Here is an 18,040-nt window from a genome sequence, read left to right as displayed (position 1 = left end):
AATTCAGTTAGATTTTTTTTTTATTCATTTTTAATTATTATTTTTGACACACATCAAGAAAATGTGGTTGACTTTTCTGCTTCATGCCATAACCTGCTGATATGATTTGAAACCTCAACAACAGGCTGTTAAACGCACGGCTGAACTCTGAACATTAGATAATAAAATCTGCTGATGGCGCCCTGCGTGACGTGACGTGAAAAGTTAATAAAGATTATGACCCGTATGGAATTTATCAAGGTGAGTTTAGGTTCACATGACTTCTGTTTGTTGTCGTTTTGTAGCCTTTAGGGTGTTGATAATGATGTAATCTGGCTTCAGTCACACCAGATCATATGAGACTCAGATTTAAAAAGCTATATTCCTTTTTTAACCTCTGTAAATAAGCGATACTTTTCTATAAATACTTTGTAAAAAACCACAGTAAGAACTGGTAATGAAGCATGAAAGATGAGCTTGATGAGTTTCAGATCCTCCACCTCTAATTTTTGTCGTGGAGCAGCCAATAACGTCGCAGCGTTTAAAGTCACTAAACAAGATCCGTCTCAGGTGTGAGACTGCAACAGTTAAAATAACTTCGTACATTACTGAGAGCAAACCACACTGAACTGTTTTTTTTTGTTTTCTAATGCTGTGTTTCTGCTTTGAGTCCAAAATTATGAATTATTAATTTCACTGCTAACAGAAAGCTAAATACAGCTCAGCGTGCAGCTGCAGACGTCCGTCCTTCTGCTACATGAGCACAAGCGTGTCGGCGATCACAGGAGCGGCTTCAGGTGTTCATTTTCCTCAGTTTTGCAGCACTCTGGTCCTTGCGGAGGCAGCGCAGGGAAGTTGAAATCAGAACTCTGATTTCTGTCAAAAAAAAATACTTGAATAATTTATGTTGAAATCTGTTACTGAATGTATCCCCTCAGAATGTAGCAAAGAGCACAAAAGGCTTCAGCGTGACCCACTGAATGAGTGAAGTGTAGCACGATGAAAGAGAAATGGGAGTGATGGTTCTGTTTGCTAGGAGCTTACCTGCCTCTCAGGAATTTTGGTTGTGTTTTGTTTTCCGTGATTGTTGATGAACTCTTTGTTGAGTATTGTGCGTTGGCAACACTGACCCAGCAACATTGTGATGCATTCATGGGCAGATAAGTAGGTCACTGAGAACCAAACCCACAGGTTTCACTGAGTACATGGGGGGGGAAAAAGCTAATCAGCATGGCTGCACATGAAAACACAGAATGAGGTTCTGAAGTCGTCAGATAGTCGCTGCAGGTAACCCTCCGCGATGTTACACTCTTCAGCGTTTGTGTGGATTAAGCAGATGAGTTTGTTTTAGAACTGCCGGGAGCTGGATTTAACCTTGAAATGAGCTTGGCTAACTGTCCCGTTTTCTTGGTGCTCAGCTCACATCTCCCAGCTGGATCCTCAGATTTAACTGAAACACTGTTAAAGTTCATAATAAGCTGTTTTATACACAATTGCATACAATTTTCTGTTCTTCCACTGCCATTTGGAAACACCAAATATCAAACAGGCTCTTATAGCTCCTCCCCCTTTATGGGAGCTTTTTCTAATTGGCTGTCCCAGATAAACAGAAGGTTTAAACAGCAGGTCGGCGGGGCTTCACCACGTCTGCGGTAACTACATGTAGTTCCACAGAAATAAATCCTAAAGCCCAAGAAAGAGTTGGCATTTTTTCCTTGTTTTGAAGTTGCTCATTCAGAACATCCTCATGTTCTACAACAAGCCACTAAATGAGACTGCAGAAGATGTCAGGCAAACTCCAACCCACCAAATGCACAAGCTCAGAGGCATTGATGGCCACCATGACTGCAATGTTTATGTCTGAAGTTCAGTTACAGTTTTTTTTTTTTGTTTTTTTTTTTTTTACGCAACTGATGCAAATACTGTTGAGAAACTGCAGAGAAAAGTTATCTGGCTAAAACGTATCACAAACTGTTATTTCCTGTGATGATCCAAAAGCCCGTAGGGGGGGGGTTAAGAAAAATAATGTTGGGAATTATTGTGTTGTCAACTTCAGGGCTGACCTACTATAAATACACCCTGCTCTCTCTGTGACCTCAGAATGGAGAGTTGGAAAAACTGTGTAACACTGAGCGTTTAGCACAGTCTGAGCTGTTGGCTTTATGTGCTATTAGAAACTGTGGCCACGTTTAAAATAAACGTTCACCAGTGAAATAGGATCTGACATAAAAGCAGCAACGTGATTAAGTGGGACCTGTTCTGAGCTCATTCCCGTGTTTGTCTCCCTTTCAGCCTCTAAAGAAGATGGTGGACAGAATCCGTAGATTCCAAGTCCTCAACAACGAGATCTTCGCCATCCTGAACAAGTACATGAAGTCTGGCGACGGCGAGAACATGCCGGTCGAGCACGTCCGATGCTTCCAGCCTCCGATACACCAGTCGCTCGCCAGCAGCTGAGGCGGCCGTCAACACTGTGGACCAGCGTGAAGTTTCAAACACTGTCCGCATCACCACGAATATCGCCCTTTAGGTCTGAGGACCATCATGTGTCAGAAGTTGGGCCACTTTTTCTTTTTTTGTATTCATTTGTGCCTTATCAGAAAAGAATATTTCCCCTTTTTGGATATTCTTTGTTTTATACTTGCAGACAGAAGTAGATCAGAAAGAGGAAGTAGTTTTTATCTGACGTATTTAAGGGTTTGCGGTGGCGGGTGTTTGAGGGTGAGCATTAATCTATTTTAAGTGTGGGTGATGGTAAATTTATATTTTCCTACACTGTTCAACTTGCATGCTAAACATTTTAAGTGGAACTGAAGTAACAGAGCTCATGCTCATGTTCAGCATTTATTCACTGTGCCTTATGTTTTAATCATTTAATTCAATAAATATGTAACAAATGTTGGTTTGTGTCGAGCTTTTAATGTAAAAACTGCAAAGAAAAAGTTCAGAACTCCCAACATTAACTGCCGTTACCTTCAAGTATGACAACTCAAATCATAGAACATCCTATCAAATGTAGTCATTGTCAGCAGGACTTCATAAAGTATATATATATTTATATATATTAAAACTTCATCGGATTCATAGAAAGGAAGTCAGTGCATGAAGGTGCATGTCCATAAAACCTTTTTATAAAACTTATTTACAGCGCTACACAGGAATGAAATTAAGTTTAAGTTTAACTACAAATGAATATGAGCCATATTCCAAGAAAAGTAAGGCAAATTAAAACATTAACTACAATCCACTGGTCTGTTCACGCCCCGGATCGCTGATTGTCTCATTCTCGCGCTCCACGTCTACATCAGAGCCGCGGCCGAGTCTTCTGGAATAGGGAGGTCCTTAGTGATCCAGCAAGGACATCATCGTGCCATTCCTTCTGGAGACGCTATCGAAATGCGAAGCCGTGTCTCGCTCCTCCATGTCTCGCTCCTCCAAGTCTCCGACCGACTTCTCGTCCAGCAGTTCGTAGGCGGTGTGAGATGCTATGCCGTTGGCTGTGGGAAACGCTCGTTCTTCCTTCCGCATGGACACCGCGAGCGTGGCCAGGCTCACGCTAACGTCTTTAAAGGCGTGGAGTAGGAAGATGCCCACGATGATTGTGAGGAAGCCACTGAGTGTGCCGATGACATCGTCCGCTCCCATGTGCTCCCACTCTTTGAAGAGGATGGCGGAGCAGGTGAGTACGGACGTGGTGAAGAACACGTAGTAGATTGGCGTTACTAGGGAAGTGTTGAAAATGTCCAGAGCTTTGTTCAGGTAGTTGATCTGCGTGCTCACACAGCCCACTAGACCCAGGAGCAGGATCCACGCCAGCGGGTTTTTCACCACGCTCGTCCCGGCGATCGCTTCCTTGATGGCGATGCCCAGTCCTTTCACACAGGACACAGAGAGTGCTCCGATTACCGAGCAGATGGTGATGTAGACTAGGATGTTGGTCTGGCCGTGGCGGGGACCCACAACAAATATGAAGATGAGTGCAATGATGATGACAAGGGTGGCAAAGACAAGGAACCCTGAGAAAGAAAAAGAGAAGAGGTGGGACGGGGAGCATTTCAAGAAAATAAGCATCTGCAAACCATCACTATTCTCAGCATCCTTCACTTCAATAAATCCATCCATCCATCCATTCGCTTCCGCTTATCCTTTTCAGGGTCGCGGGGGGCGCTGGAGCCTATCCCAGCTGTCATAGGGCGAGAGGCAGGGTACACCCTGGACAGGTCGCCAGTCTGTCGCAGGGCCAACACACAGGGACAGACAACCATTCGCACTCACATTCATTCGAACATTCACACCTAGTGACAATTTGGATTATCCAATTAACCTATCCCCACAAGCTGCATGTCTTTGGACGGTGGGAGGAAGCCGGAGTACCCGGAGGGAACCCACGCAAACACGGGGAGAACATGCAAACTCCACACAGAAAGATCCCGGCCTGATGGTGGAATTGAACTCAGGACCTTCTTGCTGTGCGGCAACAGTGCTAACCACCGTGCCACCGTGCTGCTCAATAAATCCAATCTTATCTAATTCCGGGTTGCAGGGGGCTGATCCCAGCTGCCATAATGTGTACACCTAGGCCAGGTTGCCACTCTGTCACTGGACTAATGGAGAGACAACAATTTACACTCACATTCACACATATGGGCAATTTAGAATCATTAACCCAACCCCACCGAGTACCCAGAGAGAACCCACGCACACACAGGGAGAACATACAAACGTTTAACAGTTAAAATTAATGTAGCCCTTCCAACTTTAACGTGTGACACACAAATCTTTTTTTTTTTTTACTTCCAGAGAGCAGGAGTCTGTTTTGTGAGGTTTTTTTCACATCGTCTTTGAGCTAAAACAAATCGACTGAAGCAGAATGACACAAGTTTAGCTTTTCAAAACCATAGAAACAGATTTATTTCCCTCATATTTTGCATATTAACACATTTGTTCATATGAGAGTAGTTAGATAACTAAAAGTACTCGCAGAAAGAAACATCTTAACCAGCTGAAATAAAGAGATTACATTATTGTTTCAGTTATTTTAAAGTTTTTCCATGACCTGTTATTCTCACATGACTCTTAAGTCAGGAAGTGTTAGATTTGTATTATAAAGATTGGATCTTGCTCCTGACCAAATATTCTCCACATTCAAATAATCAGAAAGAGTAAAGCTAACAATGAAACTAACAGTGGATACTAAATACTTTTTTGCTTCAGATGTGAACTTTGTGTTACAACAACAGAAAGTGACTCAAACAATTCCTGAGTTATCGCAGGTAAATTCCAGCTTCCATTTCCTGTCTGATGGAAATGAAAATATTCCAAATATAGCATCTGCTGAATGCGCTTTCACAAAAGTGAAAATACACGCTTTAGTTGTTCAGAGGGTGCGGTTCACTGAAACCTGCTGCTGGTAAACAAAGAAACTGAACATTTCTTCCACCTGATTGCCTGGAGCCGGTCTCCTCAGTGAAACAGAAGAACGATGCAAAATAGGATAACAAGTTTCCTGAAAGATCAACTTGCGTTTTTTTTTTGTTTTTTTGCACATTGTATTGATCAGTGAAAATCTGCAGTTGGGAGTATAGTGGCTTGTGATCCCCTGAAGCTGGGTTTGTGCTGCCTTCAGGAATCGAACCTGAGACCTTTTGCATGTAAGGCATGATCATGTTTTGTGAAGCAAAGATGAATATTTGGAGGAAATATCTGTAGACACGATCTACAGAGAAGAATTTTTTTCTGTACCTGGGTCAACCAGCTTGGCCGCCATCTCCTCGAGGCTGCTGATCTCCTCTTCCTTCGGCGCGTGAATGACCATGGTGGTGGAGCCCAGGATGCTGAGCAGACAGCCAAGCTTCCCATGCAGGTTTAACCGTTCCGTCAGGAAGTATGACGACAGCACGGCGCTGCGACAAAAACCCCCAAAACAAAGATCATTTCAGGTCACACACAATCAAAACATCGAGGTGGATGAGACACATGCACTCATCAGTACCTGACGAGCACGCTCAGGGCTCCCAGCGGTGTGACTAGCGTCGCAGGAGCAAAGGCGTACGCGGCGAAGTTGGCCGCTTCCCCAGCCCCCACTGCAAAAGGTTAACAGACAGTTATTTCCACACATGAAGGAAAGTAGAACTGTCTTGTGACAGAGACATGCAAACACTGTAATACTATCTGAGGGTTAGGGCATTTCGCAACAGAGGTAGTAGAGAAAGAAAGGTTTGACAATGGGACAGTGACAAAATATCTTAAAGCTAGTGAGATGAAGCTGGATTATTACATCTGTAATAATGAAATACATGCACCAATATACCATCTGATTCAACAATGAGATTACATTTAGCTCATTTGTTATTACCAAACACTTTCGTTCATTCCCAGGTCCTTGTTTTTATTTTTGGACTTTCCTAGAGTAGCCCTGCATGATTCACAGTTCAAAATAATCCTAATTTATCTCACTTGTGTAGTCAGACTTCATCGACTGCCTGAAATAAGCCGTTTCAGCCCCTTTAAGGAGACTTTCTGATTCCAGAGTAGGAAACAAATCTGTGATAAACTGAGTGTTTGGAGCAGTCTGAGCTTTGAAGGATTATTGTAAATACACTGAGCTCATCATTAGAAACTTTGGACATGTTTAATATGAACATCCACCACTGGAAAAGGATGACAAGAGAGCGAAAAAAGACTGAGATCGTGATTACTTAACATGGTTAATCAGTCCTTGGAGAGCTTAAATATCTAATATTAAAAAAAAAAAAAAACTGTGTTCTTCCTTGAATTTGAATTGTAATTCAAGAGAATGGAATTAAATAAGTAAGAAAGAATAAATCTGGGCAGGTTTTCTTCAGCTCAATCTGCCAAAGACCAATTCTGAGCTTTTATGTAACGATAACAAAAGTGAAGGAGACGCAAAAGAAGTCCTGAATGTGTCAAAATAACAACAGCAGCAGGTCTCCTTCAAACAGCATCAGCAATCAGCATGAGCCCAGGTGGTGCATCCACAAAGACAAATACCAGCTCCTGAAACCACATGTGACCTCAACATATGCAAATATGTTATGCACCAACTCTGGAGAATGTCTGCTACACCTGCATCTGAATGATCTCATTTCATTTTGAGCCACAGCGTTATCACTTACTTGATAGTAAACCTGCCCACCACAGCCACTCTTTCAGATACGCATGACCTCCCTGCCCTGAAAAGCAAAAGAAAAGTTTTCATTTCCACGTGATTCCTCATTTCAATGTCACTTGCATGTAAGAAAAACCTGAATTATGCAACTCCTCGCTTTGACTGCAGGTCAGGCGATGGACGTGAACTGAAGGTCGAGCAGAGCGCTGGAGTTAATGATTGCTAGGATTTAAGAGTGTTCATGACTCATGCACACAAACAACATGCAGACACACACTTAAACACACCCTGCACAGGTGAGGAGAACCTGACAAGCCTGAAATGTCACAATGGATAAGCATGTGTGGAAACACCCCTCACAGGGAGTGCCTGTGAGAGGGGAACAGACAAGCAAACAAACAGAAAAAGAAGACTGAAGTGGGGGTCCCCTCAAGGTTTGGGGTAACCTGCATCGATGCTCAGAAAAAAGCCCCCCTACCTGCCCGTGTGGACCCCTTCCTCGCCAACCTCAGAAGTCCTTTCTTCTTCAGGATAAAACTGCCTCCGATGAAGATGCTGGAGCTGACGGCCAGCGCCAAGCCAATGTAGAAGTCATATTTGCCCCTGTCTTGAGCCATAGTGAGGCTGGATGTGTTGATGCGGTCTGTCACATTTACCAGCTGACAGCGCAGGTGCTGACCCGGTAAGGTGCAGTTCTGTCCGACCCAAACACCTGACAGCAGAAGAACAGACCACAGGCTGGAGTGAGAGACCCATAAAGACCAGTGTTTAACGTCAGCACCCCAGCAGGAACCTACCGTGACCACAGTCCACTCTACACCCTGGAAAAGCATCACCTGAGGAGTTGGAGGAATCCATCTACCTGCTGTCCTTCCTACCTACAGTCTGCTCCCATTCACGCACATCCGAGTGACTCTCGGTAAAACCTGAAGGGTTTCTGGGTGTTGTACTGAGATACATTCAAAAGCATTGTGCAACTAAGTCACCTGCTATGTAAATCACCCATCTCCAGTACTCAAGAATTCAGGAAGTGATACGAAAGGGAGGCTCACCTGGCCGCGATAGGTGAGGCTTAATGTCGAGTTAGCCTCAGGCGGTCTCTTTTTTTACGGGCTGCTTTGGTGTTTAACTGAGTCTTCCCTGTGTGGACACTAATCTGTGCTTTAACTCACCGGCAGAAATAAAGAAAGCGTGTAAATGCTGCTATACGCCGCTAGCCGCATTAGCTTCATTAGCGCGGAGGCTAGCTGGCTGACTGGTTGGCTAAAGCAGAGTGAATGAAGCCACTGAGAGTCTCTTTGCGCCGCCTTTATTATCGAGCACAGAGCTCGGATTATTACCTGCTCACCGCGGGCTGCTCAGCTCCACACACACAAGAAGGTTCTCGCTGATGAACAGTCTGCTTTCCGGCTCCGTGGCTGCGCATCACCTACTGCTCCCTCCGCGTTCAACCAGCGCGCACACGCCGAGCCTCCAGACGCTGCTGCCGCACTGCGCGCCGCTCCTTCCGCCTCGCACAGGACACGCGGCCGGAGCGGTGTGCCCTCCGCCGGCGGGACCCAGCACCGCAGGCGGGACGCAACATCGGAACCACCTGGACCCGGAACCGCAGGCGTACTGGAAACTCCATCTCCATCATCAGGTCTACCAGGGAAACCTGGCAGCGCTTTATCATTAAAAAGAAAATCAGTGGTTACTAAGGTTATGATAGTTAAGTAAAACTAAACTGCTAAAACTAAATGTAATATCTATATATATGTGTAGATAGATAGATTTCAAACGCACTAAAAATAAAATAATAATATAGATATCCTTATGATTTAGCATTTATTCGTTTTATCACAGTTTTATTACACTTGGTATTGAGGGTAATGTTTTTGAGACTGTCAGTCAGCTGCTTTCAAAAGGGCATGTCTCTCTATGCCCTTCATACCAATGACTGTAGAAAACAGTCATTGCTTCATACAATCATAATTAGAAAGACTAAAACAAAAGATTTTCAAGCAATTAAAAACTAAATTGAAGCAAAAAAATAAATAAATAAATAAGCACTCTGGAAAATAACTGAAACCAAACTGAATTTAAAAATAAAAAGTCAAAATGAAATAAAAATCCCAAATAAAAAATAACAAATTATACTTCCTAAATAATACATTTTATTGCAAATCTGGTTTCTAATCAGACAGGTCTCACTTCAAAACATTTTGGTGTAATTTTCCAAAACAATGTATTTTAAATGTAATCCTTTGAAACCTGAATGGCCTGTTTTTGTTTCTCATACCTATATATGCTTATCTGTGGCAGACATTATAGATGTTTTAATATTATTAATTAATTAAGCGGTTTTAAAAAGCATGCAAATGTTTGTCTTTGAAATAAAGACATAAAAACTTGCAGTTCGGTGCTTAACAATGTTCATTAAACCACCAGCCTGGGTAAGGTTTATGCCACAGCTGGCATAAATGAACAGTATTGGTATTTACCAAAATCATTTTTATGTTTTTCTAATAAGTAATCCACCAGTATACGCAGGCTGTTTAATAATAATATTGTAACACTAAAAATATTTTTTTCTTCATTAATTTTAAAATGTGTTCTTTTACAACACCTAATAAAACATTTGTAAGGATGCCAAATTCCAGTTATTTTCTTGCATTCCTGATCAGAAAAATTAGTTTTAGTGGTTGAATCCTATGCTCAGATAATTTCTGACTTCTCCGAGGAGTCTATTGTGCTGGCTTGAATTTGGGTATAAAAATGTGAACAAAATCATATAATTTTTCATTTTAAACATTTTTAAACAGTTTTTTTTAACTCGATGTTTGAGTGAATTATAGATAGACAGTATGCTGGTCTGATTTGAGCACCAAACTTGAGATAAACTGAATAATGTGATTGCACTAAAGTCCTCACACTCAGGGTGCTTTTCATCCTTTGTTATTTGGCTGCTTCAGTTTCAAAAATCTGGTTTGGAAATGTGGAAAATTTCAAAGAGTTTGTGCAAAAAGACTCAGATCTGAGGTCTCTACAGCAGGAAATCTGATCACCATGGTTCACTGCAGAACAGGGAACCATAAATATGCGCGGAGTCATAATTGACCATGCTGGGTCAGTCTCTAGTTAACAGTAAATGAGAAAGTGTCACTACAGTTTAAAAAGACGGAAGGAACTTATTCATTTATTCAAATATGTAGTTTATATTTGTTATGTTTGACTAACTAAAATAATATCCAACTCAGTTGATTGTCTATGCAAACTATTCAGACCGTCTCCTGAAATCTTCAGATTATGAGACAGAATTTCAAAATTTCATGTTTGAGCTGCATTATATAGCACAGCTTACAAACTCAAGCATGAATGTAATATTCATTCAATTGTATTCAGACATTATAATCAAAGTAAACAAGTTTATTGGCCCGTTTAAGTTAAAAGGGAAGATTAGAAGACAGTCACAAGTGTGGATGTGCTCGTCATGTTTATCATTTTTCATGATCTACTCTTAATAGTTTATGATAACAATAAAGTCACAGCCAGGAAACATCTGCTGACGTCTTCAGTGACCTCCAATAAGCTGAGCTTTCTACACCAGGAACCAGGAAATTGTGCCTTCTACCAAATCAGTGTATTTTAGTCCTCGCTTACTTTCCTATAAATATATGAATTTTTAAAAAATAAATCAGTGATAGTCCAGTGAGAGCAGAACTAAACCATAAATGCCCCTTTAAAGACTGATCAGTATCAGTATCAATTAATATTTTCAAAAAAACCTTCACATTTATGAAGAATTTAACACCCAGACTTTGTGTTCACTGGTGTGATAGTCAGAGAGATTCATTATGTGCCTCACAGTTTTCAAATTGTCCCAGAGGAACATCCAAGCTCCTCAGGTGTGTCCAAACTTTTGACTGGTGCTGTACATCATGTGAGATATTTGGACTGGAGCCTCCTTCCCTCTAAATAACAGAAGACAATGAAAAGCTAATCTGTAAGCTATTTCAGTAGAATTTAGCTTATCTTGTGTGATTTAAAAGTATTAATCAATCTCCCTTTTAAAGGATTACGAGTTATAGTCAGTTGCATTTAAAATGGATATAAATTAAAGGTTTGACACTGATGGAGGCACATCTTACGTCCGCTTGTGTGTTTGTTCTTCCGTGAAGAGCTTCTGATGATGTTCACATGCTGGTATGTTTGCTCTGAGTCTGTGCATTAGTAATCTCAGGAGGAATGACTCATATAAATAACCAGGCATGAAAGTAGAACATTAATTAATTTATTCAAGTTTTAATGTATTCGTGTAAACAGCGAGTGGCCACAGAAGAGAAGGAATGTGTTACAAAATTCTCCTTTGCACAGAATACTCAGTCGTCCTCCACACAGCTGAAGAGGCAGCTTATGGAGTTACCTTCAATAATTTACAGGCGGCCTGAACTCACGGAGGTGATTCTAAGAACTGAGACAGCCTGTAAAAGCCTGATGGGCAAGACTCTGGAGGAAAGGAAGCACAGTTATTTACACAACAGTGACAAATTAACTGTCGGTCCTCAGACCACATTTAAGCTTGTAATGAAATGCCTCATTTATGACTCCAGTGCTCTTTAGAGTTTTTCAAGCAGGAAAATGTTCTATCAGTCTACACGTCCTCCAACTTTTCTTTTCTTTTTTTTCATTTTAAAAAACAAAAGAAACAAAAACAGGATTTGGACCACTGGTGCGATGAGGAGAATGGAAAGTGGTTTTTAACATTGCAGGCTTTGATATGATTGAAATTTTCTGCTTCTTTTCATTAAACTGTGATATTTTACATTGGACAACACATGGAGAGCAGAAAGAGGGCCCCTGATTTTTAATGTTGCTGCACAAAATCTTTGAACTCCATATCCCCAAACCAGATGATTTAGAGTTTGTTAAAGTTCACTCAGTCGTAGATAAAGCCATTAGAAACACAGAGAGAAACATTAAAAATATAATCTTCTTTAAAATAAAAGGTGTCATAAGATAATTCGGCTGATTGAGGGTTAACGAGATGAAAGCGTTAACATCATCTAGTGTTACTTCAAACATATTTAAGATAAAATAAACTAATTATATATCTTATGTTGTTTTGGTCATTCAAACTGGAGGTAGGAAAAAGTCTCAGGAACTCAACTTTGGCGCAGACATGATGTAAAGGATTAAAAGGCATCTGAATCAGTCTGACTTTTCCTCTTTTTTCTTCCACGTAATCAGCGCCTCCTGGGAAATGTGCAGTAAAACAACACCGACGCACACCGTGGTTAAAGCACACAGTATGGCGAGGCTGTCTGTTATAGTCAGCGCGGTCCACTCCTTAAAGAGAAGACCGGAAGCTAAAATCACGGTGGACGTGAACGTCACATAGTAAATCGCTTCAAATATGTTGGAGCTGAAACACTCCAGCGCCTTGTTGATGAAGAAGAACTGTGTGAGGATACTGACAGCCAGCGTGCCCAGCAAGCCCAGGAAGAGCGCCCGAGCCCTGCTGCTTGACGGGCCCTCGCCGAATGCGTCCGGAACCGCCAAGCCGAGGCCTTTGCTGCTCGGCACTGTGAAGCTTCCCAGCAAGGAACATATGGCAACATACACCATGATGTTAGATGTGCCATGAGCCGGAGCGACCCACACGATGAGAATGATCAGCAGCAGGACCACCACAAGGGCGTACGTGACAAACACTGCAGGACAACAAGAGAAACCAAGAGTTATTTTAGGAGCAGGTGTAGAGAAGTTGTATTACACACTAACTATAGTCCTTTTTACTGTCTGCAAAGTAAACGAGTGTATATTGGTATTTAATGGCCTACTGAAAAGCTTTTGGACACAACAGATCAGTCAGATGAGGAAGTGTATATACACATATACATATATAATGTTGGTGTAAAACAGAATGACTGATTAAGTGCATAATCTGTGTGAAGGAAACAGCAAATAAAGAGCCCCTCTGCGTTACCTGGGTCGAGGAGCCTCTCCTCCAACTCGAGCCTTGAAGTTGCCTCTGCTGTCGGGGCGTGAATGATGAGCACCACAGAGCCGCAGCAGCATAAAACACAGCCGAGCTTCCCCAGGATGCTTAAATGCTCTTTCAAGATCCAGGAGGCCAACACAGCCCTGCAGCACCCAAACACACACACTGTCAAAAGTTCAAGAAATTAAAGAGTTTCATCTCTTGTAGAGCTTAAATCAGGGGTGGGGAACTCCAGGCCTCAAGGGCTGGTGTCCTGCAGGTTTTAGATCTCACCCTGGATCAGTACAACTGAATCCAGGCCTCTGGAGAACTTCAAGGCATGTTGAGGAGGTAATTAAGCCATTTAGATCAACTGTGTTGGATGAAGGACACATCTAAAACCTGCAGGACACCAGCCCTTGAGGCCTGGAGTTCACCCACCCCTGGTTTAAATGATGCAGCAGTATCATTTAAACCATTCACTAATACTACCAACAGTTTAAAAGCTGTAAATATTAATCATACTGTTGACTCCCATCAGCTAATAAAGAGGACCTTTACTGAAAGGAGTGGCTGAGATTTATTGGCTGTGTCCTGACAGTTTTACACACCTACAACCGGTGATCCAGTTTCATTAAGTTATATGATTTACAGATGCTGGCGTTGACTGACAGACATGATTTTATTTTTAAAATAACAAAAAAATTATCAGCTTTTTACAGTTGATCTTCAACTTCAGGCATGTTACCTAAAGTAGAAGATTTACAACTTCAGGTAACATACCTGTCAGATGAGAGGTGTGGCAGTGATAAGGATATAAGGATTTATGTCTTCAAGTGCAACAGAAACAACTGATTCAACAGGGCGAGAAGTTTAATCCTCTCAGGTTAAAGTAACACAAACATTCTGCTGTCAGAAATTGTGATTTCTGTCTTTTAATAACAGTTTTTCCAAGTCTCAAATAAATAATCAATCAGTGGACAAAAAGAAATAAGGATGATCACTGTTATACCTTAAAAACCATTTCAGAATCAGAAAACTTTGTTGTCCATTGGAAAGCAGGGAATTTAAACGTGTTCCTCAGTGTATACAAACAAAACGGCAAAAGAAAAGGAACATAAGACACGATATAAACGCCACACAGCAAGATCATGTGATGCTTAAAAAACAAACAAACATTATTTGGCTGCAGGGAACTGATAGTGCTGTCTTTATGTCCAACTGCCTGGGTGGAGATCTGACACTGTGTGGTGTCAGTTTTTTTGTTTATCTGCTCGGTGACCCGTGACAGTTTTTGATTTGTTTTTACTGAAATAAATGTGTGCCAATATACGATGCTGTAAGTGTGAACATCTGGTCTGGTTTTGTGGTGAGTCACAGGAAGTGTTCCACATAGCTCACTACTAGGCCCCATCCTCTTCACTTTTTCAATTCTAAAAGCCAAATCTAACTTAAATTTAAGCGTTAATGGGTAAATGAAATGGTGTATCTAGCTTCTCATCAGCAGGGGCAGATTCAGCTCCGATCGTTGACTTTTAATTATTTCTTTGAACATAAATCTGTAACGACTTCAAAAAAGAAGAGTTGGGTGCACAAGTTTGAATTTATTTTGGATTTTCTGTAATCCAGACAGAGTCAAAAATATAGATACAAACACAAATAAACATACACACTCACTTTAATTTTTTAATAAGTGATGCTGCAGGTTTTACGAAGTTGACAAGGCCAAGGACTGTTAACTTCTTGTTAGTGGTCATGATTGACTTTGGTTGTTGCCGTTTGCCAGCATTAAAAAGGATTTGTTTGACAACACTCAATAGACTGACCAATACTCAGAACAAATCCAAGGAACTCAGTGAAGATCTAAGAATAAAAATTGTAGTTTTACGCAAGTTGAAAAGGTCTCTTGAATCCATTTCTAAGCAACTGCAGAATTATCAATTCAAACAACCGTAGATAAGTACAAGTTACTCAGATATATCACCACTTTGCTAAAGTCTGAACGAAGACCAAAACTGTCTCCCTTGGATGAGAGGAAATTGGTAAGTATTTTTGGGGAACAACCAAGGAACCATCAAGGCTCAAGCATGCCATAAGCTGGAACCTGTTGTAACACCAGCATCGCTGTACACAGTGAAGAAAATTTTACATCGCCATGAACTGAGAGGGAACCACCAAGAAAGAAACCCCTGCTCCAAAATCAAAACCTCCAACAGCTTGATTTAAAATTGCAAATGCCCAGGTGGACAAGTCAAATGTTTCCTGGAGAAAAGGTCAGACGAGAACATTTTTATCTATTTTAACAAATGACAAAAGGTATGTTTGGAGTAAAGGTGAGTCCTTCAAACCTAAAAACACTACACGATCTGTTAAGCATGGTGGTGGTAGTATCATGCTCTGAGGCTGCTTTGCTTCGACGGTACTGGTAGATTGCAAAAAGTGGATTGACTAATGATGAAGACCGACTACCTCCAAATTCTTCATCTTAACCCCAATTCGATTGTTAAAAGTGAATGCTCCAAACACACATTAAAACTTAAAACTGCTTTTGGAATTACTAAAGCAGGATAACATAATGCTTTGGAAATGCTTTTGGAACCACAATCCTAAATGAAAATTAGTGGATAACACTTAAAAGCGGGGTCAGTGCCAGGAAATAAAGCAGCTTAAATTAATTCTACCAAATATAGCAAGAAGAGTGGTTGATTTGGTACTATATAGAATTAAACAAAATATTAGTGGGGTTATATAGATGTATAGTTGGACCTATAAAGACATTAAAGACGTATGCTGTACATATATAGCTCAAAATGACCATGATATTCATGCCCATGAGGAGTTGATTAAAACTTCTGTATGATGTTTGTAGTTTAGCCCAAAAAGATTCCACGTGGAGCTGAATACTTAAGAAACAAACAACCAAATGACGAGCTACTGAACTCACCCAAACAGCACTCCCAGGGCTCCCAGAGGAGTAACTAGCACTGCAGGGGCCACATTGTATGCCAGGAAATTACCAACCTGACCCGTAATCACTGCAGAGATTCACAGACAGGTGTGTGAGACATATAATTTTCTAAATAACACACCAAGTCTGTAAAGGATACTCACTACACAGTGTCCCACTCCACCACACCACATCTGTGAGGTACGACCTTCCTGTTGGAGAACATTCAACACTTCAGTCAGTCTCTATTAATCCACAAACAGCCACGTTTACTGTTTCTGTGCTTTACCTCTGTGGCGGGAACGTAGTATCCCTTTTTTCTGCAGCACAAATGTCGACCCATTAATGAAACTTGATATTATAGCTATTGTTATTCCCAGATTTTGAGAAGAAACTGCCGGTAGTCCTGAGTCAGAGGCCATTACTGCTGCTCTGTTTACTTCCCGTTTCTTTGAGGCACAGCGACACCCAGCGGACATCTCAGCTTCACCCCAGGTCAGCCCAGCCTCTCCTATGTCCCGCCTCAAGTCTGAAAGTAGCGTTAATTTTATAACACCGCTCTGCGCGCGCAGGGAGGCCGCACTGGAATCAGTGGAATCAACATTGCCGCCTCTTGCGCAATAAACCCCGCCCGTGGGTACGCTGTGGTGATACACATGCATCGCACTGAAGCAGGCAGTTAAAACTACGTAATTTGTTTCCATGTCTCGTGTACTAGTTCGCGATCCGTCAATCAAGCCCATAATGAAGGTCTCGTTAATGCAGCAGAGCAGCTGAGGGGACGAGAGCAGATTGAGAAGAAACCGCAGGTAATTCACAGCGTTGTTGCTGAAAACTGACATGTTCCTGTCTGTGTTACTGAGCTCCGTGACCCGCTGCGTGTCGCTCGGTTCGGTGTCAGCTCACAGCAGCTCGTTTATCAGCGCCTGCATAAGAGCTGCTTTAGCACGGGCTAGTGCTAGCTGGCTAGCAGGCTAAGTGATTAGCTTTAGCGCCAAGCTAACGCTGCCCAGCGTTAGGTACAGCTTTATGAGCTCAGTGATGCTGTGTCAGTGTGCGATGATCTCTGACTGCTGTTTGTTATCATGTGTGGGGAAATAGCGTCAAAACATCAAGGTTATCACTGCTTTTGCTAGCATGCAATGCTGCGAGCTGCTGTTTTCCTCCCAGCGATTTATGTAGCTGAAACATTTCTGGCCCCAAATCATAATCGCCTTCATGTTATTTAACGTCGTTCAACGCCTTATTTATGCTCTGATTAGGTTATAATTATTACTACCCCTGTTATGGATGAGAGTCTTTCTTGTCTTATGTAAAGTTGTTTTTCAAACCCAGCTGCTAAAGCTCAACCCACTTACTGCCTAATCACATTTTTATGCATCATCTGTCAGTGAATATTCGAGTCCAAGTTTCCCATTTGTTTACACGCCTTTTCATATTACCTGACTATGGAGAGCTTTCCTTACTGTCACTCTACACACACAGACGAATATTTATATAAAACGAAGTAACATTAACATGATATTAACACGCTAAACTAGTATAGTCGTTGCTGTATACTACTTTCTGTGTCAAACAGCCAACAAAACTGAATTACACTCGTAAAAACAGGGCTTACATAAAGTAGAATAAATGCAGCATGACAAACATGGCCAGTAGGGTAAAATAACAAAAAATAAATATAATTAAGCATGTTAAGCACGTTTGATTTAGCAGATTTCTATGATAGATGCACTTCCTGATGCAGCCCAAATTTTCCTCCTGGGACCATCCAATGATCTTGTCAGACAAATATGTAAACCACTGCTGTAGTGGTTAGTGGACATATTCAACAAAGGATATTGAAGATGAAATTGTCTGGCATAAGGACCCCAAGTGACGTCATCATGAATGTAGTGAAGGAGGACATGCAGAGGGTTGGCGTGACAGAGGATACTAGGGATAGAGCGAGGTTGAGGCAGGTGATCTGATGTGGTAACTGCTAAAAGAAGAAGAAAAATAGTCTTCTTCTAAATATCCATTG

At 41.6% G+C, this 18,040-nt stretch overlaps 4 protein-coding genes and 1 long non-coding RNA gene across 8 annotated transcripts in view; 3 read left to right on the top strand and 2 right to left on the bottom strand.

The window, feature by feature from the left end:
- The window catches only part of cyfip1 (cytoplasmic FMR1 interacting protein 1), a 38,008-nt gene extending 35,130 nt beyond the window's left edge, over positions 1–2,878 (top strand). Inside the window, exon 31 of one of the 3 annotated variants that reach the window (XM_040040318.1) lies at positions 2,272–2,878. In XM_040040318.1, coding sequence (XP_039896252.1) covers positions 2,272–2,436 — 165 coding nt within the window. In that variant the 3' untranslated portion in view covers positions 2,437–2,878. The other 2 variants (XM_040040319.1, XM_040040320.1) reach the window with 2 other exon arrangements.
- nipa2 (NIPA magnesium transporter 2) lies at positions 2,879–8,577 on the bottom strand. 2 transcript variants are annotated; one of them, XM_040040323.1, is made up of 7 exons: positions 8,161–8,362; positions 7,906–8,057; positions 7,587–7,820; positions 7,116–7,172; positions 5,972–6,062; positions 5,722–5,882; positions 2,879–3,995 (listed from the first exon to the last, which is right to left on the bottom strand). In XM_040040323.1, exons 2-7 carry the CDS (start codon positions 7,964–7,966, stop codon positions 3,322–3,324), a joined length of 1,278 nt encoding a protein of 425 aa, XP_039896257.1. In that variant the 5' UTR covers positions 7,967–8,057; positions 8,161–8,362; the 3' UTR covers positions 2,879–3,321. The 2 variants fall into 2 exon arrangements, with proteins under 2 accessions (XP_039896257.1, XP_039896258.1); XM_040040324.1 differs by lacking the exons at positions 7,906–8,057; positions 8,161–8,362 and adding an exon at positions 8,449–8,577.
- Positions 8,578–11,718: 3,141 nt separating this feature from the next.
- On the bottom strand, positions 11,719–16,701 carry nipa1 (NIPA magnesium transporter 1). The gene is made up of 5 exons (XM_040040322.1): positions 16,307–16,701; positions 16,182–16,229; positions 16,015–16,105; positions 13,077–13,234; positions 11,719–12,801 (listed from the first exon to the last, which is right to left on the bottom strand). The coding sequence occupies exons 1-5, from the start codon at positions 16,677–16,679 to the stop codon at positions 12,299–12,301; spliced, it is 1,173 nt and encodes a 390-aa protein (XP_039896256.1). The 5' UTR covers positions 16,680–16,701; the 3' UTR covers positions 11,719–12,298.
- On the top strand, positions 12,671–13,636 carry LOC120738829. The gene is made up of 2 exons (XR_005697064.1): positions 12,671–12,787; positions 13,045–13,636. It is a non-coding gene; the product is annotated as an uncharacterized LOC120738829 (long non-coding RNA).
- The window catches only part of herc2 (HECT and RLD domain containing E3 ubiquitin protein ligase 2), a 53,720-nt gene continuing 51,531 nt past the window's right edge, over positions 15,852–18,040 (top strand). The window contains 2 exon segments of the mRNA XM_040040317.1: positions 15,852–15,862; positions 16,736–16,826. The gene's annotated coding sequence lies outside the window, so the exon portion shown is untranslated.

Source organism: Simochromis diagramma, unplaced genomic scaffold (assembly GCF_900408965.1).
Source record: "Simochromis diagramma unplaced genomic scaffold, fSimDia1.1 OVJJ01000026.1, whole genome shotgun sequence".
NCBI classification, from domain to species: domain Eukaryota; kingdom Metazoa; phylum Chordata; class Actinopteri; order Cichliformes; family Cichlidae; genus Simochromis; species Simochromis diagramma.
This window is presented reverse-complemented; position numbering and strand designations above follow the sequence as displayed.